Source organism: Poecile atricapillus, unplaced genomic scaffold (genome assembly GCF_030490865.1).
Source record: "Poecile atricapillus isolate bPoeAtr1 unplaced genomic scaffold, bPoeAtr1.hap1 scaffold_333, whole genome shotgun sequence".
Classification (NCBI taxonomy): domain Eukaryota; kingdom Metazoa; phylum Chordata; class Aves; order Passeriformes; family Paridae; genus Poecile; species Poecile atricapillus.
The window spans coordinates 4005-27140 of NW_026709130.1; the positions used below are offsets into that span (position 1 = coordinate 4005).

At 61.0% G+C, this 23136-nt stretch overlaps 1 protein-coding gene and 1 long non-coding RNA gene across 2 annotated transcripts in view; one reads left to right on the plus strand and one right to left on the minus strand.

Moving 5' to 3' along the window:
- Positions 1-238: 238 nt before the first annotated feature.
- The window catches only part of LOC131574458 (CXXC-type zinc finger protein 1-like), a 29929-nt gene continuing 7031 nt past the window's right edge, over positions 239-23136 (plus strand). Inside the window, 10 exon segments of the mRNA XM_058828924.1 lie at positions 239-387; positions 2726-2823; positions 4121-4221; positions 6560-6663; positions 9515-9670; positions 11207-11233; positions 12201-12350; positions 18322-18429; positions 20137-20321; positions 22038-22245. Coding sequence (XP_058684907.1) covers positions 301-387; positions 2726-2823; positions 4121-4221; positions 6560-6663; positions 9515-9670; positions 11207-11233; positions 12201-12350; positions 18322-18429; positions 20137-20321; positions 22038-22245 — 1224 coding nt within the window. The 5' untranslated portion in view covers positions 239-300.
- Positions 18406-19762, minus strand: LOC131574459 (uncharacterized). Its single transcript, XR_009276510.1, has 3 exons — positions 19717-19762; positions 18942-19108; positions 18406-18469 (listed from the first exon to the last, which is right to left on the minus strand). It is a non-coding gene; the product is annotated as an uncharacterized LOC131574459 (long non-coding RNA).

Genomic DNA, 23136 nt, shown 5'->3' on the forward strand with positions numbered 1-23136 from the left:
CCGGCTATTACCTGCCTGTTACCTGCCTGTTACCTGGGCATTACATGTGTTATCTGGGCTTTACCTGTATTACCCAGGTATTACCGGTGTTACCTGGGTGTTACCTGGGCATTACCTGTGTTACCTGGGTGTTACCTGCATTACCCGGGTATTACCTGTGTTACCTGGCTGTTACCCCATCCCCCCGTGTCCCCAATAAACGCTCCCCTCCCCCCTCCGTCTCTCCGGTCTCTTTGTGACCGCGGCTCCCCAAGATGGCGGCCCCCAGTGGGCGCCGCCATTGTTCCCCCGCCCGCCGCCATGTTGGGCACGCACCGGAAGTTGGACACGCCCCCACTTCCGGCCGGGGTTGGGCCTAGCCCGGAGCGTCCGGCGGTGGCGGCGATGGTGAGGGGGGGTCCCGGGGCTTTGTGAGGGGGGGTCCCGGGGCTTTGTGAGGGGGAGTCCCGGGGCTTTGTGAGGGGGGGTCCCGGGGCTTTGTGAGGGGGGGTCCCGGGGCTTTGTGAGGGGGGGGGTCCCGGGGGTTTGTGAGGGGGGGTCCCGGGGCTTTGTGAGGGGGGTCCCGGGGGTTTGTGAGGGGAGTCCCGGGGCTTTGTGAGGGGGGTCCCGGGGCTTTGTGAGGGGGGGTCCCGGAGGTTTGTGAGGGGGGGTCCCGGGGGTTTATGAGGGGGGTCCCGGGGCTTTGTGAGGGGGGGTCCCGGGGCTTTGTGAGGGGGGTCCCGGGGGTTTATGAGGGGGGGTCCCGGGGCTTTGTGAGGGGGGTCCCGGGGCTTTGTGAGGGGGGGTCCCGGGGCTTTGTGAGGGGGGTCCCGGGGGTTTGTGAGGGGAGTCCGGGGCTTTGTGAGGGGGGTCCCGGGGCTTTGTGAGGGGGGGGTCCCGGAGGTTTGTGAGGGGGGGTCCCGGGGGTTTATGAGGGGGGGTCCCGGGGCTTTGTGAGGGGGGTCCCGGGGCTTTGTGAGGGGGGTCCCGGGGGTTTATGAGGGGGGGTCCCGGGGCTTTGTGAGGGGGGGTCCCGGGGCTTTGTGAGGGGGGGGTCCCGGGAGTTTGTGAGGGGGGTCCCGGGGGTTTGTGAGGGGGAGTCCCGGGGCTTTGTGAGGGGGAGTCCCGGGGGTTTGTGAGGGGGGTCCCGGGGGCTTTGTGAGGGGAGTCCCGGGGCTTTGTGAGGGGGAGTCCCGGGGGCTTTGTGAGGGGGGGTCCCGGGGCTTTGTGAGGGGGGGTCCCGGGGCTTTGTGAGGGGAGTCCCGGGGCTTTGTGAGGGGGGGTCCCGGGGCTTTGTGAGGGGAGTCCCGGGGCTTTGTGAGGGGGGGTCCCGGGGCTTTGTGAGGGGGGGTCCGGGGCTTTGTGAGGGGAGTCCCGGGGCTTTGTGAGGGGGGGTCCCGGGGGTTGTGAGGGGGGGTCCCGGGGGTTTGTGAGGGGAGTCCCGGGGCTTTGTGAGGGGGGGTCCCGGGGCTTTGTGAGGGGGGGTCCCGGCGCTTTGTGAGGGGGGGTCCCGGGGGTTTGTGAGGGGGGGTCCCGGGGCTTTGTGAGGGGGGGGGTCCCGGGGCTTTGTGAGGGGGGGTCCCGGGGCTTTGTGAGGGGGGTCCCGGGGCTTTGTGAGGGGGGGGTCCCGGGGCTTTGTGAGGGGGGGTCCCGGGGCTTTGTGAGGGGAGTCCCGGGGCTTTGTGAGGGGGGGTCCCGGGGCTTTGTGAGGGGGAGTCCCGGGGGTTTGTGAGGGGGGGTCCCGGGGGTTTGTGAGGGGGGGTCCCGGGGCTTTGTGAGGGGGGGGGTCCCGGGCTTTGTGAGGGGGGGTCCCGGGGCTTTGTGAGGGGGGTCCCGGGGCTTTGTGAGGGGGGGGTCCCGGGGCTTTGTGAGGGGGGGTCCCGGGGCTTTGTGAGGGGAGTCCCGGGGCTTTGTGAGGGGGGGGTCCCGGGGCTTTGTGAGGGGGGGTCTCGGTGCTTTATGAGGGGGGGTCCCGGGGCTTTGTGAGGGGGGGTCCCGGGGCTTTGTGAGGGGGAGTCCCGGGGCTTTGTGAGGGGGGTCCCGCGGGTTTGTGAGGGGGGTCCCGGGAGTTTGTGAGGGGAGTCCCGGGGGTTTGTGAGGGGGGTCCCGGGGGTTTGTGAGGGGGGGTCCCGGGGGTTTGTGAGGGGGGTCCCGGGGCTTTGTGAGGGGGGTCCCGGGGCTTTGTGAGGGGGGGTCCCGGGGCTTTGTGAGGGGGGGTCCCGGGGCTTTGTGAGGGGGGGTCCCGGGGCTTTGTGAGGGGGGGTCCCGGGGCTTTGTGAGGGGGGGTCCCGGGGCTTTGTGAGGGGAGTCCCGGGGCTTTGTGAGGGGGGTCCCGGGGCTTTGTGAGGGGGGTCCCGGGGCTTTGTGAGGGGGGTCCCGGGGCTTTGTGAGGGGGGGTCCCGGTGCTTTGTGAGGGGAGTCCCGGGGCTTTGTGAGGGGGGGTCCCGGGGCTTTGTGAGGGGGGTCCCGGGGGTTTATGAGGGGGGTCCCGGGGCTTTGTGAGGGGGGGTCCCGGGGCTTTGTGAGGGGGGTCCCGGGGGTTTATGAGGGGGGTCCCGGGGCTTTGTGAGGGGGGGTCCCGGGGCTTTGTGAGGGGGGTCCCGGGGGTTTGTGAGGGGGGTCCCGGGGCTTTGTGAGGGGGGGTCCCGGGGCTTTGTGAGGGCTCCGCGGGCAGTGGGGGCCGGCCGGGGTGTCCTGAGCGGCTCCCCGGGCTCTGACAGCCTCTCCCCGCCGTTCCCCCCCTCAGGACAGCGAATTCTCGGACGCGGAGGCGGCCCCGGGCGGGGAGGAGAACGCGCCGGTTTATTGCGTGTGCCGCAAACCGGACATCAACTGCTTCATGATGTGAGGGGAAAACGGGGGGATTCGGGGTGGGGAAAGGCTCCGGGATGTGAGGGGGGATCGGGGTCTGGAACTGCTTCATGATGTGAGGGGAAAACGGGGGGATTCGGGGTGGGGAACGGCTCAGGGATGTGAGGGGAGAACGGGGGGATTTGGGGTGGGGAACTGCTCTGGGATTTGAGGGGGAATGGGGGGATTCGGGGCCTGGAATTGCTCCGGGATGTGAGGGGAAAACGGGGGGATTCGGGGTGGGGAGCGGCTCCGGGATGTGAGGGGGGATCAGGAAAGGTTCCGGGATGTGAGGGGAGAACGGGGGGATCGGGGTCTGGAATTGCTCTGGGATGTGAGGGGGATTCGGGGTCTGAAACTGCTTCATGATGTGAGGGGGATTCGGGGGTATTTGGGGTCGGGAAAGGCTCCGGGATGTGAGGGGAGAAGAGAGGGATCGGGGTCTGGAATTGCTCCGGGATATGAGGGGGGATCAGGGTCTGGAACTGCTTCATGATGTGAGGGGAAAACGGGGGGATTCGGGGTGGGGAACGGCTCCGGGATGTGAGGGGAAAATGGGGGGATTCGGGGTGGGGAACGGCTCCGGGATGTGAGGGGGGATCAGGAAAGGCTCCGGGATGTGAGGGGGGATCAGGGGGATTCGGGGTCTGGAGCTGCTCCGGGACATGAGGGGGGATCGGGGTCTGAAACTGCTTCATGATGTGAGGGGAGAACGGGGGGATTCAGGGTCGGGAAGGGCCCCGGGATGTGAGGGGGGATTGGGGGGATTCGGGGCCTGGAATTGCTCCGGGATGTGAGGGGGATTCGGGGGGATTTGGGGTCTGGAATTGCTCCAGGATTTGAGGGGGATTTGGGGGGATTTGGGGTCTGGAATTGCTCCAGGATTTGAGGGGGAACGCGGGGGTCTGGAATTGCTCCAGGATTTGAGGGGGGGTCTGGAATTGCCCCTGGATTTGAGGGGGAACGTGGGGGTCTGGAATTGCTCCGGGATTTGAGGGGGAACACGGGGGTCTGGAATTGCCCCTGGATTTGAGGGGGATTCGGGGGGATTTGGGGTCTGGAATTGCCCCTGGATTTGAGGGGGAACGCGGGGGTCTCAGCAGACCTGAGGGGGCTGCGGGGGGCACACAGGGCTGGGGGTCCCGCCTGCCTCTCCCATTGGGGGACCCCGGCTCGTTTTGGCCCCTGGGGGGGTTTGAGGGGGTCCCCCCGAAGCTCGAGGGGGGTGGGGGAGGTTGGGGGGGCTTTGGGGCTGCCCGGTGAGGGTCTCACTGTCACCCCCACCCCGCAGCGGCTGCGACAACTGCAACGAGTGGTTCCATGGGGACTGCATCAACATCACCGAGCGCATGGCCAAGGCCATCCGGGAGTGGTACTGCCGGCAGTGCCGCGGTGAGAGGGGCTGGGGGCTGCTTGGGGGGCTTGGGGGGCTTGGGGGGGCTTGGGGGGCTTGGGGGAACCCTCTGGGGGTGAAAGGAACTGGGGGTGAGAGGGGCTGGGGGCTGCCTTGGGGGGCTTGGGGGGCTTGGGGGGGCTTGGGGGGCTTGGGGGAATGGTCTGGGGGTGAGAGGGGCTGGGGGCTGCTTTGGGGGGCTCAGGGGAATGGTCTGGGGGTGTTGGAATGTGGTGAGAGGGGCTGGGGGCTGCTTTGGGGGGCTTGGGGGGCTCAGGGGAATGGTCTGGGGGTGTTGGAATGTGGTGAGAGGGGCTGGGGGCTGCTTTGGGGGGCTTGGGGGAATGGTCTGGGGGTGAGAGGGGCTGGGGGCTGCCTTGGGGGGCTCAGGGGAATGGTCTGGGGGTGTTGGGCTGGGGGTTCCAGGGGCTGGGGGCTGCTTTGGGGGGCTCAGGGGAAGGGTCTGGGGGTGAGAGGGGCTGGGGGCTGCTTTGGGGGGCTCGGTGGGCTTGGGGGAACCCTCTGGGGGTTCCAGGGGCTGGGGGCTGCTTTGGGGGGCTTGGGGGAATGGTCTGGGGGTGAGAGGGGCTGGGGGCTGCTTTGGGGGGCTCGGGGGAATGGTCTGGGGGTGTTGGGCTGCAGTGAGAGGGGTGTTGGGCTGCTTTGGGGGGCTCGGTGGGCTTGGGGGAACCCTCTGGGGGTTCCAGGGGCTGGGGGCTGCTTTGGGGGGCTCAGGGGAAGGGTCTGGGGGTGAGAGGGGTTGGTTTGGGGGGTTCCAGGGACACCTGGGTGGTTCTGGATAATTTGGGGGGGGTCTGTGTGGTTTTTGGGGGGTTCTGGATAATTTGGGAGAGGATCGGGGGGGTTATGGGGGGGTCTGGATAATTTGAGGAGGGGTCTGGGTGGTTTCTGGGGGGTTCTGGATAATTTGAGGAGGGGTCTGGATGGTTTTTGGGGGATTCTGGATAATTTGGGGAGGGGTCTGGGTGGCTTCTGGTGGGTTCTGGATAATTTGAGGAGGGGTCTGGGTGATTTCTGGTGGGTTCTGGATAATTTGAGGAGGGGTCTGGGTGGCTTCTGGTGGGTTCTGGATAATTTGGGGGGGTCTGGGTGGTTTCTGCTGGATTCTGGATAATTTGGGGGGGTTATGGGGGTTCTGGATAATTTGGGGAGGGGTCTGGATGGTTTCTGGGGGATTCTGGATAATTTGGGGAGGGGTCTGGGTGGTTTTTGGGGGATTCTGGATAATTTGGGGAGGGGTCTGGGTGGTTTCTGTGGGGTTCTGGATAATTTGGGGGGGTCTGGGGGGTTGTGGATAATGTGTGGGAGGGGTCAGGATGGTTTCTGGGTGGTTCTGGATAATTTGAGGAGGGGTCTGGGTGCTTTCTGGGGGGTTCTGGATAATTTGAGGAGGGGTCTGGATGGTTTCTGGGGGGTTCTGGATAATTTGGGGAGGGGTCTGGGTGGATTCTGGGGGGTTCTGGATAATTTGAGGAGGGGTCTGGATGGTTTCTGGGGGGTTCTGGATAATTTGAGGAGGGGTCTGGGTGGTTTTTGGGGGATTCTGGATAATTTGAGGAGGGGTCTGGGTGGTTTCTGGGTGGTTCTGGATAATTTGAGGAGGGGTCTGGATGGTTTTTGGGGGATTCTGGATAATTTGGGGGGGTCTGGGTGGTTCTGGATAATTTGGGGAGGGGTCTGGATGGTTCCTGGGGGGTTCTGGATAATTTGGGGAGGGGTCTGGATGGTTCCTGGGGGGTTCTGGATAATTTGGGGGGGTCTGGATGGTTTTTGGGGGATTCTGGATAATTTGAGGAGGGGTCTGGGTGATTTCTGGTGGGTTCTGGATAATTTGGGGGGGGTCTGGGTGGTTTTTGGGGGGTTCTGGATAATTTGGGGGGGTCTGGGTGGTTCCTGGTGGGTTCTGGATAATTTGGGGGGGTCTGGGTGGCTTCTGGTGGGTTCTGGATAATTTGAGGAGGGGTCTGGGTGGCTTCTGGTGGGTTCTGGATAATTTGGGGGGGTCTGGATGGTTTTTGGGGGATTCTGGATAATTTGGGGAGGGGTCTGGGTGGGTTCTGGATAATTTGGGGGGGTCTGGATAATTTGGGGGGCTCTGGGTGGTTCCTGGGGGGGTCTCAGACACCTGAGTCCAGTTTGGGGGGATTAGGGCAGATTTTGGGGTCCGTTTTGGGCCTCCTGGGTGGCGATTTTTGGGGAGGGGGATCCGGGGGTCCCTCATTGAGGGGGGTCACTGGGTCAGGGGATTTGGGGAGGGGGTCGGGGTCCCCCTGAGCCCCCCCTGAGCCCCCCCTGAGCCCCCTCTGACCCCCCCAGAGAAGGATCCAAGCCTGGAGATCCGCTACCGGCACAAGAAGTGGAGGGAGAAGGAGCACGAGGGCACCAAGGGGCAGGAGCTGGAGCAGGGCCGGGCTGCCAAGGTGGGCACCCCAAAAAAGGGGAGACCCCAAAATCTGGGGGGGGCTGGGAGGGGCTGGAGACCCCTTGGATGAGGATTTGGGGGGGTCTGGGGGGCTTTGGGGGACCCCTGAGCCTCTCCAGGGGTCTGGGATTGCACTTGGGTTGGGGTTGGGGTTCCCTGGGTGCGTTTTGGGGTGCCCTGGCTGGATTTTTTGGGGTTCCTGATCTCATTTTGGGGTGCCCTGGCTGGATTTTTGGGGTTCCTGGTCTGGTTTTGGGGTGCCCCAGCAGGATTTTTGGGGTTCCTGATCTCATTTTGGGGTGCCCCAGCAGGATTTTTGGGGTTCCTGATCTCGTTTTGGGGTGCCCCAGCTGGATTTTTGGGGTTCCTGATCTCGTTTTGGGGTGCCCCAGCAGGATTTTTGGGGTTCCTGATCTCGTTTTGGGGTGCCCCAGCTGGATTTTTGGGGTTCCTGATCTCGTTTTGGGGTGCCCCAGCAGGATTTTTGGGGTTCCTGGTCTGGTTTTGGGGTGCCCCAGCTGGATTTTTGGGGTTCCTGGTCTGGTTTTGGGGTGCTCTGGCTGGATTTTTGGGGTTCCTGGTCTGGTTTTGGGGTACCTCAATTTTTGGGGTACCTGACTCAGTTTTGGGGCTCCTGACTCCATTTTGGGACACCTGATCCATTTTTGGGACACCTGATCCCATTTTTGGGACACCTGATCCCATTTTTGGGGCACCTCACCCAGTTTTCAGGGTTCCTGACTCCATTTTTGGGACACCTGATCCATTTTTGGGGCACCTGATCCCATTTTTGGGGCACCTGATCCCATTTTTGGGGCACCTGACTCCATTTTTGGGGCACCTGACTCCATTTTTGGGGTACCTGATCCCATTTTTGGGACACCTGATCCATTTTTGGGGCACCTGATCCATTTTTGGGACACCTGATCCATTTTTGGGGCACCTGATCCCATTTTTGGGGCACCTGATCCATTTTTGGGGTACCTGATCCCATTTTTGGGGTACCTGACTCCATTTTTGGGACACCTGATCCATTTTTGGGGCACCTCACGTGGTTTTCAGCATTCCTGACCCCATTTTTGGGACACCTGATCCCATTTTTGGGGTACTTGACTCCATTTTTGGGACACCTGATCCCATTTTTGGGACACCTGACCCCATTTTTGGGGCACCTCACCTGGTTTTCAGCATTCCTCACCCCATTTTCGGGGTTCCCTTTCTCATTTTTTTGGGATTCAAAATCACAGTTTTCAGGGGTTCTCAATCAGTTTTTTGGGGCTCTCAATCACAGTTTTTGGGGCTCCCAATCGCAGTTTCCGGGGTCCCAGACTTCGTTTTCGGGGTCCCAGCTCTCAGATTTTCGGGGTTCCAGGTTTTGGGGGGGGTTCTAGGCTCGGTTCTAGGCTCGGTTCTAGGTTTTGGGGTTCTAGACTCGGTTCTAGAGTGGTTCTAGACTGGGTTCTAGACTCGGTTCTAGACTCGGTTCTAGATTGGGTTCTAGACTCGGTTCTAGACTGGGTTCCAGACCCTGGGGTTCCCGACTCCAGGTTTCGGGGTTTCGGATCTCGTTATTCAGAACCGTTCCCGTGGTTCCTGACCCATTTTCGGGGTTCCTGACCCAGTTTTTGGTGGTTTTGACCCTGTTTTTTGTGTTCCTGACCCCGTTTTTGGTGATTTTGACCCAGTTTTTGGGGTTCCTGACCCTGTTTTTTGTGTTCCTGACTCCGTTTTTGGTGTTTTTGACCCAGTTTTTGGGGTTCCTGACCCTGTTTTTTGTGTTCCTGACCCCGTTTTTGGTGTTTTTGACCCAGTTTTTGGGGTTCCTGACCCTGTTTTTTGAGTTCCTGACCCAATTTTGGGGGTTTCCGACTCTGTTTTTCGGGATTCCTGACCCATTTTCGGGGTTCCTGACCCATTTTCGGGGTCCCTGACCCTGTTTTTGGTGTTCCTGACCCAGTTTTTGGGGTCCCTGACCCTGTTTTTTGTGTTCCTGACCCCGTTTTTGGTGGTTTTGACCCAGTTTTTGGGGTTCCTGACCCTGTTTTTTGTGTTCCTGACTCCGTTTTTGGTGGTTTTGACCCAGTTTTTGGGGTTCCTGACCCCGTTTTTGGGGTTCCTGACCCATTTTCGGGGTTCCTGACCCTGGTTTTTCTGTTCCTGACTCCGTTTTTAGTGGTTTTGACCCAGTTTTCGGGGTTCCTGACCCTGGTTTTTCTGTTCCTGACCCCGTTTTTGGTGTTTTTGACCCAGTTTTTGGGGTCCCTGACCCTGTTTTTTGTGTTCCTGACCCCGTTTTTGGTGATTTTGACCCAGTTTTTGGGGTTCCTGACCCTGTTTTTTGAGTTCCTGACCCAATTTTGGGGGTTTCTGACTCTGTTTTTCGAGATTCCTGACCCATTTTTGGGGTTCCTAACCCCGTTTTTGGTGTTCCCAACCCCGTTTTTGGTGTCCTTGACCCCATTTTTGGTGTTCTTGACCCCGTTTTTGGGGTCCCTGATCTCATTTTATGGGGTCCCTAACCCCATTTTCAGGTTTCCTGACCCATTTTCAGGGTTCCTTACCCATTTTTGGGGTCCCTAACCCCGTTTTTTGGGGTTCCTGGCCCATTTTCGGCGTCCCTAACCCCATTTTCGGGGTCCCTAACCCCGTTTTCGGGGTCCCTAACCCCATTTTTGGCGTTCCTGATCTCATTTTTGGGGTCCCTAACCCCATTTTTTGGGGTTCCTTACCCATTTTTGGGGTCCCTAACCCCATTTTCGGGGTCCCTGATCTCATTTTTGGGGTTCCTGACCCCATTTTCGGGGTCCCTGATCTCATTTTTGGGGTTCTTTATCTCATTTTTGGCACAGATCAAGCGCTCAGCCCGGATGTGTGGCGAGTGCGAGGCGTGCCGGCGCCCCGAGGACTGCGGCCAGTGCGATTTCTGTCGCGACATGAAGAAATTTGGGGGCCCCAACAAGATCCGCCAGAAGTGCCGGCTGCGGCAGTGCCAGCTGCGGGCGCGGGTGAGCGTGTCCCCAGTGTCCCCAGAGTGTCCCCAAAGTGTCCTCAAAGTGCCCCAAAGTGCCCCCAGAGTGTCCCCAAATGTGTCCTCAATGTGTCCCCAAAGTGTCCCCAACGTGTCCCTAAAGTGTCCCCATATGTGTCCCAAATGTGTCCCCAAAGTGTCCCAAATGTGTCCTCAAAGTGTCCCTAAAGTGTCCCCAAAGTGTTCCCATCGTGTCCCCATCGTGTCCCCAATGTGTCCTCAAAGTGTCCCCAACATGTCCCCAAATGTGTCCTCAATGTGTCCTCAAAGTGTCCCCAAATGTGTCCCCAAACACGTTCCCAAATGTGTCCTCAATGTGTCCCCAAAGTGTCCCCAAACACGTTCCCAAACGTGTCCTCAAAGTGTCCCCAAATGTGTCCCCAAATGTGTCCTCAAAGTGTCCCCAAAGTGTCCCCAAAGTGTCCCCAGTGTGGCTCTTGCTCTCCATGTCCCTGTCGTGTGGCTCTGTCACCGCCTCGTGTCCCTTTGTCACCGCCTCGTGTCCCTTTGTCACCGTGTCCGGTGTCATGACACGTGCTTTGTCACCGTCTGGCCGTGTCTTCGTGTCCCTTTGTCACCCTGTCTCATGTCCCTTTGTCACCCTGTCTCGTGTCTCTTTGTCACCGTGTCTCATGTCTCTTTGTCACCTTGCCTGGTGTCCCTGGTGTGTCACCTCCCCATGTCCCCATGTCCCCATCCCTGTCCCTGTTCCCTGTCCCTGTCCCCATCTCTGTCCCCATCCCTGTCCCCATCCCTGTCCCCATCCCTATCCCCATCCCTGTCCCCGTCCCCATCCCTGTCCCTGTCCCTGTCCCTGTCCCCTGTCCCTGTCCCTGTCCCCATCCCCTGTCCCTGTCCCCTGTCCCTGTCCCCTGTCCCTGTCCCCTGTCCCTGTCCCTGTCCCTGTCCCCATCCCCTGTCCCTGTCCCCTGTCCCTGTCCCCTGTCCCTGTCCCTGTCCCCGTCCCTGTCCCTGTCCCCATCCCCGTCCCAATCCCCTGTCCCCATCCCTGTCCCCTGTCCCCATCCCTGTCCCTGTCCCCTGTCCCTGTCCCCTGTCCCCATCCCTGTCCCCTGTCCCCATCCCTGTCCCTGTCCCCTGTCCCCATCCCTGTCCCCATCCCTGTCCCCATCCCTGTCCTCTGTCCCTGTCCCCATCCCTGTCCCCATCCCTGTCCCTGTCCCCTGTCCCTGTCCCCATCCCTGTCCTCTGTCCCTGTCCCCATCCCTGTCCCCATCCCTGTCCCTGTCCCCTGTCCCTGTCCCCATCCCTGTCCCTGTCCCCATCCCTGTCCCTGTCCCCATCCCTGTCCCCATCCCTGTCCCCTGTCCCCTGTCCCTGTCCCCTGTCCCCATCCCCTGTCCCCTGTCCCTGTCCCCATCCCTGTCCCCTGTCCCCTGTCCCTGTCCCTGTCCCCTGTCCCCACCCCTGTCCCCTCCTGTCCCCATCCCTGTCCCTGTCCCCTGTCCCTGTCCCCTGCCAGCTCCCTGACTGTCCCCTCGTGTCCCCACAGGAGTCCTACAAGTACTTCCCCACCTCGGTGAGTGCTGTGGGGAGGGGTCAGGGGGACCCCAGACCCCCCCTGTCCCCCCTGGGGAGGGGGTGGGGGAGGGGGGGGCACCCCAAAACCCGCGGGTGGGGGGGTGGGGGTCTCACAGGGGGTGCCCAGGAAGGTGCTGACCCCCCCTCAAGGGGGTCTTGGGGGGTCCCTGGCGGTGCTGAGCCCCCCTCAAATGATGGGGGTGTCCTGGGGGGTCCCAGGGGTGCCATGGGGGTCCCAGGGGTGTCACCAGGGGGTCCCAGGGGGTCTCTGGCCATGCTGAACCCCCCCCCCCTGCAAGTGATTGGGGGGTCATGGGGGGTCCCAGGGGTGTCACCAGGGGGTCCCAGAGGTGCCATGAGGGTCCCAAGAGGGTCCCAGGAGGGTCCCAGGGGTGTCACCAGGGGGTCCCAGGGGGTCCAGCGGTGCCATGGGGGGGTCGCAGGGGTCTCAGGGGTGCCATGGGGGTCCCAGAGGTGTCACCAGGGGGTCCCAGGGGATCCCAGGAGGGTCCCAGGAGGGTCCCAGGGGTGTCACCAGGGGGTCCTGGGGGGTCCCTGGTGGTGCTGAACCCCCCCCCAACTGATGGAGGTGTCCTGGGGGGTCCCGGGGGTGCCACGAGGGGGTCCCAGAGGGTCCCAGGAGGGTCCCAGGGGTGCCATGGGGGTCCCAGGGGTGTCATGAGGGGGTCCCAGAGGTGCCATGGGGGTCCCAAGAGGGTCCCAGGAGGGTCCCAGGGGTGTCACCAGAGGGTCCCAGGGGGTCCAGCGGTGCCATGGGGGGGTCCCGGGGGTCTCAGGGGTGCCATGGGGGTCCCAGAGGTGTCACCAGAGGGTCCCAGAGGTGTCACCAGGGGGTCCCAGAGGGTCCCAGAGGTGTCATGGGGATCCCAAGAGGGTCCCAGGAGGGTCCCAGGGGTGCCACCAGGGGGTCCCGGGGGTCCCTGGCAGTGCTGACCCCCCCCCAGCTGGCGCGGGGGCGCGAGGGGGACCTGGAGCTGCTGAAGGCGCAGCTGGGGGGGCCGGGGCCCCCCGAGACCCTCTCGGATGAGGAGCTGCCCCTCGACCCCCGGCTCTACCAGGAGCTCTGCGCCGGCGCCTTCGACGAGCACGGCCTGGTGAGCCCCCCAAAACTGCCCTGGGACCCCCAAAACTGCCCTGGGACCCCCCAAAACTGCCCTGGGACCCCCAAAACTGCCCTGGGACCCCCCAAAACTGCCCCGGGACCCCCAAAACTGCCCTGAGACACCCAAAAACTGACCCAGGACCACCAAAAACTGCCCTGGGACACCCAAAAACTGCCCTGGGACCCCCCAAAACTGCCCTGGGACCCCCCAAAACTGCCCCGGGACCCCCAAAAACTGCCCTGGGACCCCCAAAACTGACCCAGGACCCCCCAAAACTGCCCCAGGACCCCCCAAAACTGCCCTGAGAGCCCCAAAACTGCCCTGGGACCCCCAGAAACTGCCCTGAGACCCCCAAAACTGCCCTGGGACCCCCAAAACTGCCCTGGGACCCCCAAAAACTGCCCTGGGACCCCCAAAACTGACCCAGGACCCCCAGAAACTGCCCTGGGACACCCAAAAAATGACCCAGGACCCCCAAAAACTGCCCTGGGACCCCCAAAACTGCCCTGGGACCCCCCAAAACTGACCCAGGACACCCAAAACTGCCCTGGGACCCCCAAAAACTGCCCTGGGACCCCCAAAACTGCCCTGGGACCCCCCAAAACTGCCCTGGGACCCCCAAAACTGCCCTGAGACACCCAAAAACTGCCCCAGGACCCCCAAAACTGCCCTGGGACCCCCAAAAACTGCCCCAGACACCCCAAAACTGACCCAGGACACCCAAAACTGCCCCAGGACCCCCAAAACTGCCCTGGGACACCCAAAAACTGCCCTGGGACACCCAAAAACTGCCCTGGGACCCCCAAAACTGCCCTGAGACCCCCCGAAACTGCCCTGGGACCCCCAAAACTGCCCCAGGACCACCAAAACTGACCCAGGACCACCAAAAACTGACCCAGGACCCCCCAAAACTGCCCTGGGACACCCAAACTGCCCTGGGACCCCCAAAACTGACCTGGGACCCCCAAAACTGCCCTGGGACCCCCAAAAAATGACCCAGGACCCCCAAAACTGACCCAGGACCCCCAAAACTGCCCTGGGACCCCCCAAAACTGCCCTGGGACCCCCCAAAACTGCCCTGGGACCCCCAAAACTGCCCTGGGACCCCCAAAACTGCCCTGGGACCCCCAGAAACTGACCCAGGACCACCAAAACTGCCCTGGGACCCCCCAAAACTGCCCCGGGACCCCCCAAAACTGCCCCGGGACCCCCAAAACTGCCCTGGGACCCCCAAAAACTGCCCTGGGACCCCCCAAAACTGCCCTGAGACACCCAAAAACTGACCCAGGACCCCCAAAACTGACCCAGGACCCCCAAAAACTGCCCTGGGACCCCCAAAACTGCCCCGGGACCCCCAAAACTGACCCAGGACCCCCAAAACTGACCCAGGACACCCAAAACTGCCCTGGGACCCCCAAAACTGACCCAGGACCCCCCAAAAGTGCCCTGGGACCCCCAAAACTGCCCTGAGACACCCAAAAACTGACCCAGGACCCCCAAAACTGACCCAGGACCCCCAAAAACTGCCCTGGGACCCCCAAAACTGCCCCGGGACCCCCAAAACTGACCCAGGACCCCCAAAACTGACCCAGGACACCCAAAACTGCCCTGGGACCCCCCAAAACTGCCCCGGGACCCCCCAAAACTGCCCTGGGACCCCCAAAACTGCCCTGGGACCCCCAAAACTGCCCCAGGACACCCAAAACTGCCCTGGGACCCCCCAAAACTGCCCTGGGACCCCCCAAAACTGCCCTGGGACACCCAAAAACTGCCCTGGGGCACCCAAAACTGCCCTGGGACCCCCCAAAACTGCCCTGGGACCCCCAGAACTGCCCTGAGACACCCAAAAACTGCCCTGGGACCCCCCAAAACTGCCCCAGGACACCCAAAACTGACCCAGGACCCCCCAAAACTGCCCTGAGACACCCAAAAACTGACCCAGGACCCCCCAAAACTGCCCTGGGACCCCCCAAAACTGCCCTGAGACACCCAAAAACTGACCCAGGACCCCCCAAAACTGCCCTGGGACCCCCCAAAACTGCCCTGGGACCCCCCAAAAACTGCCCTGGGACCCCCAAAACTGCCCTGGGACCCCCAAAACTGACCCAGGACCCCCAAAACTGACCCAGGACACCCAAAACTGCCCCTGGACACCCCAAAACTGACCCAGGACACACAAAACTGCCCCAGGACCCCCAAAACTGACCCAGGACCCCCAAAAACTGCCCTGGGACCCCCCAAAAAATGACCCAGGACCCCCAAAAACTGACCCAGGACCCCCAAAACTGCCCTGAGACACCCAAAACTGCCCTGGGACCCCCCAAAACTGCCCTGGGACCCCCCAAAACTGCCCTGTGACCACCAAAACTGCCCTGGGACCCCCCAAAACTGCCCTGGGACCCCCAAAACTGCCCTGGGACCCCCCAAAACTGCCCTGGGACCCCCAAAAACTGCCCTGAGACACCCAAAAACTGCCCTGGGACCCCCAAAACTGCCCTGGGACCCCCAAAACTGACCCAGGACCCCCCAAAACTGCCCCAGGACCCCCAAAACTGCCCCAGGACCCCCAAAACTGCCCTGGGACCCACCAAAACTGCCCTGGGACCCCCAAAAACTGACCTTGGACCCCACAAAACTGCCCTGAGACACCCAAAACTGCCCTGGGACCCCCAAAACTGCCCTGAGACCCCCAAAAACTGACCCTGGACCCCAAAAACTGCCCTGGGACCCCCAAAACTGCCCCGGGACACCCAAAAACTGCCCTGGGACACCCAAAAACTGACCCGGGACCCCCAAAACTGCCCCGGGACACCCAAAACTGCCCTGGGACCCCCCAAAACTGCTCTGGGACCCCCAAAAACTGCCCTGAGACCCCCAAAACTGCCCTGGGACCCCCAAAACTGCCCTGGGACCCCCCAAAACTGCCCCGGGACCCCCCAAAAGTGCCCTGGGACCCCCCAAAACTGCCCTGGGACCCCCAAAACTGCCCTGGGACCCCCAAAAACTGCCCTGGGACCCCCAAAACTGCCCTGGGACCCCCAAAAACTGACCCAGGACCCCCAAAAACTGCCCCAGACACCCAAAACTGACCCAGGACCCCTAAAAACTGACCCAGGACCCCCAAAAACTGACCCAGGACACCCAAAACTGCCCTGGGACCCCCCAAAACTGCCCTGGGACCCCCAAAACTGCCCCAGGCACCCCAAAACTGCCCCGGGACCCCCAAAACTGCCCCGGGACCCCCCAAAACTGCCCTGGGACCCCCAAAACTGCCCCGGGACCCCCCAAAACTGCCCCAGGACCCCCAAAACTGCCCTGAGACACCCAAAAACTGACCCAGGACCACCAAAAACTGCCCTGGGACCCCCAAAAACTGCCCTGGGACCCCCAAAAACTGACCCAGGACACCCAAAACTGCCCTGGGACCCCCAAAAACTGACCCAGGACCCCCAAAACTGCCCTGGGACCCCCCAAAACTGCCCCAGGACCCGCCGAAACTGCCCTGGGACCCCCCAAAACTGCCCTGGGACCCCCCAAAACTGCCCTGGGACCCCCCAAAACTGCCCTGGGACACCCAAAAACTGCCCTGGGACCCCCCAAAACTGACCCAGGACACCCAAAACTGCCCTGGGACCCCCAGAACTGACCCAGGACACCCAAAACTGCCCTGGGACCCCCCAAAACTGCCCTGGGACCCCCAAACTGCCCCCCTGGAGCTGGGTTTAACCCCACTGAGGCACGGGGGGTGTTTTAATCTGGAGTTTAATTAGTAATTAATAATTAATGACTAATAATTAATAATTAATAATTAATGATTAATAATTAATAATTGTTATTTATAGTTGTGAAGTTCTTAGGGGACGCTCTGGGTTGGGCTTTGGGCACGTCCAGCCCTGCAGGGGAGGAGTGTCCCCAAGTGTCCCCAACGTGTCCCCAGCTGTCCCCAGGTGTCCCCAAATGTCCCCAGGTGTCCCCAGGTGTCCCTAAAGTGTCCCCAAAGTGTCCCCAGGTGTCCCCCAGGTGTCCCCAGAGTGTCCCCAGGTGTCCCCCAGGTGTCCCCAAGTGTCCCCAAAGTGTCCCCAAAGTGTCCCCAGGTGTCCCCATCGTGTACCAAAGTGTCCCCAAGTACCCCCAGGTGTCCCCAAAGTGCCCCCAAGTGTCCCCCAAGTGTCCCCAAAGTGTCCCAGAGTGTCCCCAGGTGTCCCCAGGTGTCCCCAAAGTGTCCCCAGGTGTCCCCAGGTGTCCCCAGTGTGTCCCCAGGTGTCCCCCAGGTGTCCCCAGGTGTCCCCGAGTGTCCCCAGCTGTCCCCAGGTGTCCCCAAAGTGTCCCCAGAGTGTCCCCAAAGTGTCCCCAGGTGTCCCCAAAGTGTCCCCAAAGTGTCCCCAGGTGTCCCCAAAGTGTCCCCAAAGTGTCCCCAGGTGTCCCCAGAGTGTCCCCAGGTGTCCCCAGGGTGTCCCCAAGTGTCCCCAGAGTGTCCCCAGGTGTCCCCAAAGTGTCCCCAGTGTCCCCAGGTGTCCCCAGATGTCCCTGAAGTGTCCCCCAGGTGTCCCCAGGTGTCCCCAAAGTGTCCCCAGGTGTCCCCAGGTGTCCCCAGGTGTCCCCAAGTGTCCCCAAAGTGTCCCCAAATGTCCCCAAGTGTCCCCAAAGTGTCCCCAAAGTGTCCCCAAAGTGTCCCCAGCTGTCCCCAGCTGTGCCCAGGTGTCCCCAACATGTCCCAGAGTGTCCCCAGGTGTCCCCAGGTGTCCCCAAAGTGTCCCCAGGTGTCCCCAAAGTGTCCCCAAAGTGTCCCCAGGTGTCCCCAGGTGTCCCCAAAGTGTCCCCAAAGTGTCCCCAGGTGTCCCCAGGTGTCCCCAAAGTGTCCCCAAAGTGTCCCCAGGTGTCCCCAGGTGTCCCCAGGTGTCCCCAAAGTGTCCCCAGGTGTCCCCAGGTGTCCCTAAAGTGTCCCCAGCTGTCCCCAGGTGTCCCCAACATGTCCCAAAGTGTCCCCAGAGTGTCCCCAAGTGTCCCCAAGTGTCCCCAAGTGTCCCCAGGTGTCCCCAGGTGTCCCCAGGTGTCCCCATCGTGTCCCAGAGTGTCCCCAAGTGTCCCCAAAGTGTCCCCAAGTGTCCCCAGGTGTCCCCAGGTGTCCCCAGGTGTCCCCAACGTGTCCCCAGAGTGTCCCCAGGTGTCCCCAGCTGTCCCCAGGTGTCCCCAACATGTCCCAGAGTGTCCCCAGGTGTCCCCAAAGTGTCCCCAGGTGTCCCCAGGTGTCCCCAGGTGTCCCCAGGTGTCCCCAAGTACCCCCAGGTGTCCCCAAAGTGTCCCCAGGTGTCCCTGAAGTGTCCCCAGGTGTCCCCAAAGTGTCCCCAGGTGTCCCCAGCTGTCCCCAGGTGTCCCCAAAGTGTCCCCAGAGTGTCCCCAGGTGCCCCCCAGGTGTCCCCAGGTGTCCCCAAAGTGTCCCCAGGTGTCCCCAGGTGTCCCCAAAGTGTCCCCAGGTGTCCCCAGGTGTCCCCAAAGTGTCCCCAAGTGTCCCCAACGTGTCCCCAAAGTGTTCCCAGAGTGTCCCCAGGCGTCCCCAAAGTGTCCCCAGGTGTCCCCAGGTGTGTCCCCAGCTGTCCCCAGGTGTGTCCCCAGGTGTCCCCAGAGTGTCCCCAAAGTGTCCCTAAAGTGTCCCCAAGTGTCCCCAGGTGTCCCCAAGTGTCCCCAGGTGTCCCCAGGTGTGTCCTCAGTGTCCCCAGGTGTCCCCAAGTGTCCCCAAAGTGTCCCCAGGTGTCCCCAGGTGTCCCCAAAGTGTCCCCAGAGTGTCCCCAGGTGTCCCCAGGTGTCCCCAAGTGTCCCCAAAGTGTCCCCAAATGTCCCCAGGTGTCCCCAGGTGTCCCCCAGGTGTCCCCAAGTGCCCCAAAGTGTCCCCAGGTGTGTCCCCAGGTGTCCCCAGGTGTCCCCAGGTGTCCCCAGGTGTCCCCAACGTGTCCCCGCTCCCCAGCCCTGGCTCAGTGACGCCGAGGACGCGCCGTTCCTGGACCCCGTCCTGCGCAAGCGCGCGGTCAAGGTCAAACACGTCAAACGGCGCGAGAAGAAATCCGACAAGAAGGTGGGCGGCACTGGGAGCTACTGGGAGCTACTGGGAGCTACTGGGAGCTACTGGGAGCTACTGGGAGGGCTGCTGGGGGTTATTGGGAGCTACTGGGAGCTACTGGGAGTTACTGTGAGGGCTGCTGGGGGCACTGGGAGCTACTGGGAAGTCACTGGGAGCTACTGGGAGTTACTGGGAGCTACTGGGAGGGCTGCTGGGGGCACTGGGAGCTACTGGGAGTTACTGGGAGCTACTGGGAGGGTTGCTGGGGGCACTGTGAGTTACTGGGAGTTACTGGGAGTTACTGGGAGTTACTGGGAGTTACTGTGAGGGCTGCTGGGGGCACTGGGAGCTACTGGGAAGTCACTGGGAGTTACTGGGAGTTACTGGGAGCTACTGGGAGGGCTGCTGGGGGCACTGGGAGTTACTGGGAGCTACTGGGAGGGCTGCTGGGGGCACTGGGAGTTACTGGGAGCTACTGGGAGGGCTGCTGGGGGCACTGGGAGCTACTGGGAGTTACTGGGAGTTACTGGGAGGGCTGCTGGGGGTTGTTGGGAGCTACTGGGAGCTACTGGGAGTTACTGGGAGTTACTGCGAGGCTCCAGATTTTGCTGGGAGGGCCACTGGTGGTTACTGGGAGTTACTGGGAGGTCACTGGGGGTTACTGGGAGCTCACTGGGAGCTCACTGGGAGCTCACTGGGGGTTACTGGGCTATGAGTGATGATGGTTACTGGGCTGTTACTGGAAGCTCACTGTGGGTTACTGGGAGCTCACTGGTGTTAACTGGTTGTTACTGGTTGTTCCTGGTGCAGAAGGAGGAGCGCTACAAGCGGCACCAGCAGCGCTCTGGGGGTTACTGGGGGTTACTGGGAGCTCACTGGGGGTTACTGGGCTATGAGTGATGGTTACTGGGAGCTCACTGGGAGGTCACTGGTGCTAACTGGTTGTTACTGGTTGGTAGTGCTGCAGAAGGAGGAGCGCTACAAGCGGCACCAGCAGCGCTCTGGGGGTTACTGGGGGTTATTGGGCTATGAGTGATGGTTACTGGGAGGTTACTGGGAGGTTACTGGTGTTAACTGGTTCCTGGTGCAGAAGGAGGAGCACTACAAGTGGCACCGGCAGCGCTCTGGGGGTTACTGGGGGTTACTGGGCTATGAGTGATGGATACTGGGAGCTCACTGGGAGCTCACTGTGGGTTACTGGGAGGTTACTGGTTCTAACTAGTTCTAACTGGTTATTCCCCGTGCAGAAGGAGGAGCGCTACAAGCGGCACCAGCAGCGCTCTGGGGGTTACTGGGGGTTACTGGGAGCTCACTGGGGGTTACTGGGAGCTCACTGGGAGGTTACTGGTTCTAACTGGTTCTAACTGGTTATTCCCCGTGCAGAAGGAGGAGCGCTACAAGCGGCACCGGCAGCGCTCTGGGGGTTACTGGGGGTTACTGGGCTATGACTGATGGATACTGGGAGCTCACTGGGAGCTCACTGTGGGTTACTGGGAGGTTACTGGTGCTAACTGGTTGTTACTGGTTATTCCCCGTGCAGAAGGAGGAGCGCTACAAGCGGCACCGGCAGCGGGCGCGGCACCGCGAGCGCTCTGGGGGTCACTGGGGGGTTACTGGGGGTTACTGGTCACTGGGGGTTACTGGGAGCTCACTGGGCTATGGGTGATGGTTACTGGGAGGTTACTGGTGTTAACTGGTTGTTACTGGTTATTCCCCATGCAGAAGGAGGAGCGCTACAAGCGGCACCGGCAGCGGGCGCGGCACCGCGAGCGCCGGGGTCACGCCGAACGCGCCGACGCGCGCGACCCCGCGGGGCTGGGCCAGTGCCTCGGGCCCGGCTGCACCCGCCCCGCCCGACCCCCCTCCAAATACTGCAGCGAGGCCTGCGGCATCAAACTGGCTGCCAAGTGAGTGCTCACCAGTATGGACCAGTATAAACCAGTATGGGCCAGTACGGGCTGGGGTAAACCTGTACAGAGCAGTGTAAACCAGTATAGAGCAGTGTAAACCAGTATGGACCAGTACAGACTGGGGTAAACCTATATGGACAGGGGTAAACCAGTACAGACCAGTATAAACCAGTATGGACCAGTACGGGCTGGGGTAAAGCTGTATGGATGGGGTAAACCAGTACAGACCAGTATAAACCAGTACAGTACAGTACAGTACAGTATAAACCAGGGGTAAACCTGTACAGGGCAATAGGAACTCCTATAGACCAGTGTAAACCAGTACAGACCAGTATAAACCAGTATAAACCAGTATAAACCAGTATAAACCGGTATGGGCTGGGGTAAACCTGTACAGGGCAATATGAACTCCTATAGACCAGTATAAACCAGTATGGACCAGTACGGGCTGGGGTAAACGTGTATGGACAGGGGTAAACCAGTACAGACCAGTATAAACCAGTATAAACCAGTACGGGTTGGGGTAAACCTGTATGGACAGGGGTAAACCAGTACAGACCAGTATAAACCAGTACGGGCTGGGGTAAACCTGTATGGACAGGGGTAAACCAGTACAGACCAGTATAAACCAGTATAAACCAGTATGGGCTGGGGTAAACCTGTATGGATGGGGTAAACCAGTACAGACCAGTATAAACCAGTACAGACCAGGGTAAACCAGTACAGAGCAATATGAATCCTTATAGACCAGTATAAACCAGTATGGACCAGTATGGGCTGGGGCAAACCTGTACGGACAGGGGTAAACCAGTACAGACCAGTATAAACCAGTACGGGCTGGGGTAAACCTGTACAGGGCAATATGAACTCCTATAGACCAGTGTAAACCAGTACAGACCAGTATAAACCAGTATAAACCAGTACGGGCTGGGGTAAACCAGTACAGAGCAGTATAAACCTTTATAGACCAGCATAAACCAGTATAGACCAGTGTAAACCAGTTATATAAAGAGATCCTGCCTCAGTGGATCCCAGGGATCCCAGGGATCCCCCATTAACCCTTTCACTCCCCTGATCCCATCAGTGGATCCCAGAGATTCCAGGGATCCATTAACCCTTTCCCCCCCAATCCCAGGGATCCATTAACCCTTTCATTCCCCCCAATCCCAGCCGGATCTACGAGATCCTCCCCCAGCGGATCCGGCAGTGGATCCCAGGGATCCCAGGGATCCATTAACCCCTTTCTCCCCAATCCCATCAGTGGATCCCAGGGATCCATTAACCCTTCCCCCCCGATCCCAGGGATCCATTAACCCCTTCCTCCCCCCGATCCCAGCCGGATCTACGAGATCCTGCCGCAGCGGATCCAGCAGTGGCAGTGATGGATCCAGCAGTGGATCCCAGGGATCCCAGGGATCCATTAACCCTTTCACTCCCCCAATCCCAGCCGGATCTACGAGATCCTTCCGCAGCGGATCCAGCAGTGGCAGTGATGGATCCATCAGTGGATCCCAGGGATCCCCCAACCCCCATTAACCCTTTCACTCCCCCCAATCCCAGCCGGATCTACGAGATCCTCCCCCAGCGGATCCAGCAGTGGCAGCAGAGCCCGTGCGTGGCGGAGGAGCACGGCAAGCGGCTGCTGGAGCGGATCCGGCAGTGGATCCCAGGGATCCCAGGGATCCATTAACCCCTTCCTCCCCTCTATCCCAGCCGGATCTACGAGATCCTGCCGCAGCGGATCCAGCAGTGGCAGCAGAGCCCGTGCGTGGCGGAGGAGCACGGCAAGCGGCTGCTGGAGCGGATCCGGCGCGAGCAGCACCAGGCGCGGCTGCGGCTGCAGGAGATGGAGCGGCGCTTCCACGAGCTCGAGGGGCTCATCGCCCGCGCCAAGGGGCACCCGCCCCGCGAGGATGAGGAGGTGGGGACCCCCTCCCCACCTCCTCATCCTCGAAATCTTCATGGGATCCGCTCCCGGTCCTTTGTGGGGTCCTGGGGGTCCTCAAAATCCTTTAATTCTCCCAGTTTTGGGTCCTCTTTGCATCCACGTGGAGCTCACAGAGATCTGGGGGTCCCCAAAATCCTTTAATTCTCCCCATTTTGGGTCCTGTTTGCACCCACACACAGCTCCTCGGGATCTGGGGATCCCCAAACCCCTTTAATTCTCCCCATTTTGGGTTTTTTTGAGACCCCTGAGCATCCACAGGCAGCTCCTGGGGATCTGGGGATCCCCAAATCCTTTAAATTCTCCACTTTTTGGGTCCTCTTTGCATCCACATGGGGCTCACAGAGATCTGGGGTTCCCCAAATCATTTAATTTTCCCAGTTTTGGGTCCTCTTTGCACCCACATGGGGCTCACAGAGATCTGGGGATCCCCAAGTCTTTAAATTCTCCCCGTTTTGGGTCCTCTTTGCATCCACATGGGGCTCCTGGAGATCTGGGGATCCCCAAAATCCTTTAATTCTCCCCATTTTGGGTTTTTTTGAGACCCCTGAGCACCCTCAGGCAGCTCCTGGAGATCTGGGGATCCCCAAACCCCTTTAATTCTCCCCATTTTGGGTCCTGTTTGCACCCACACACAGCTCCTGGAGATCTGGGGATCCCCAAATCTTTCAATTCTCCCCATTTTGGGTTTTTTTGAGACCCCTGAGGACCCTCAGGCGGCTCCTGGAGATCTGGGGACCCCAAACCCCTTTAACTCTCCCAGTTTTGGGTTCTCTTTGCATCCACATGGGGCTCCTGGGGGTCCCCAAAATCCTTTAATTTTCCCAGTTTTGGGTCCTCTTTGCATCCACATGGGGCTCCTGGAGA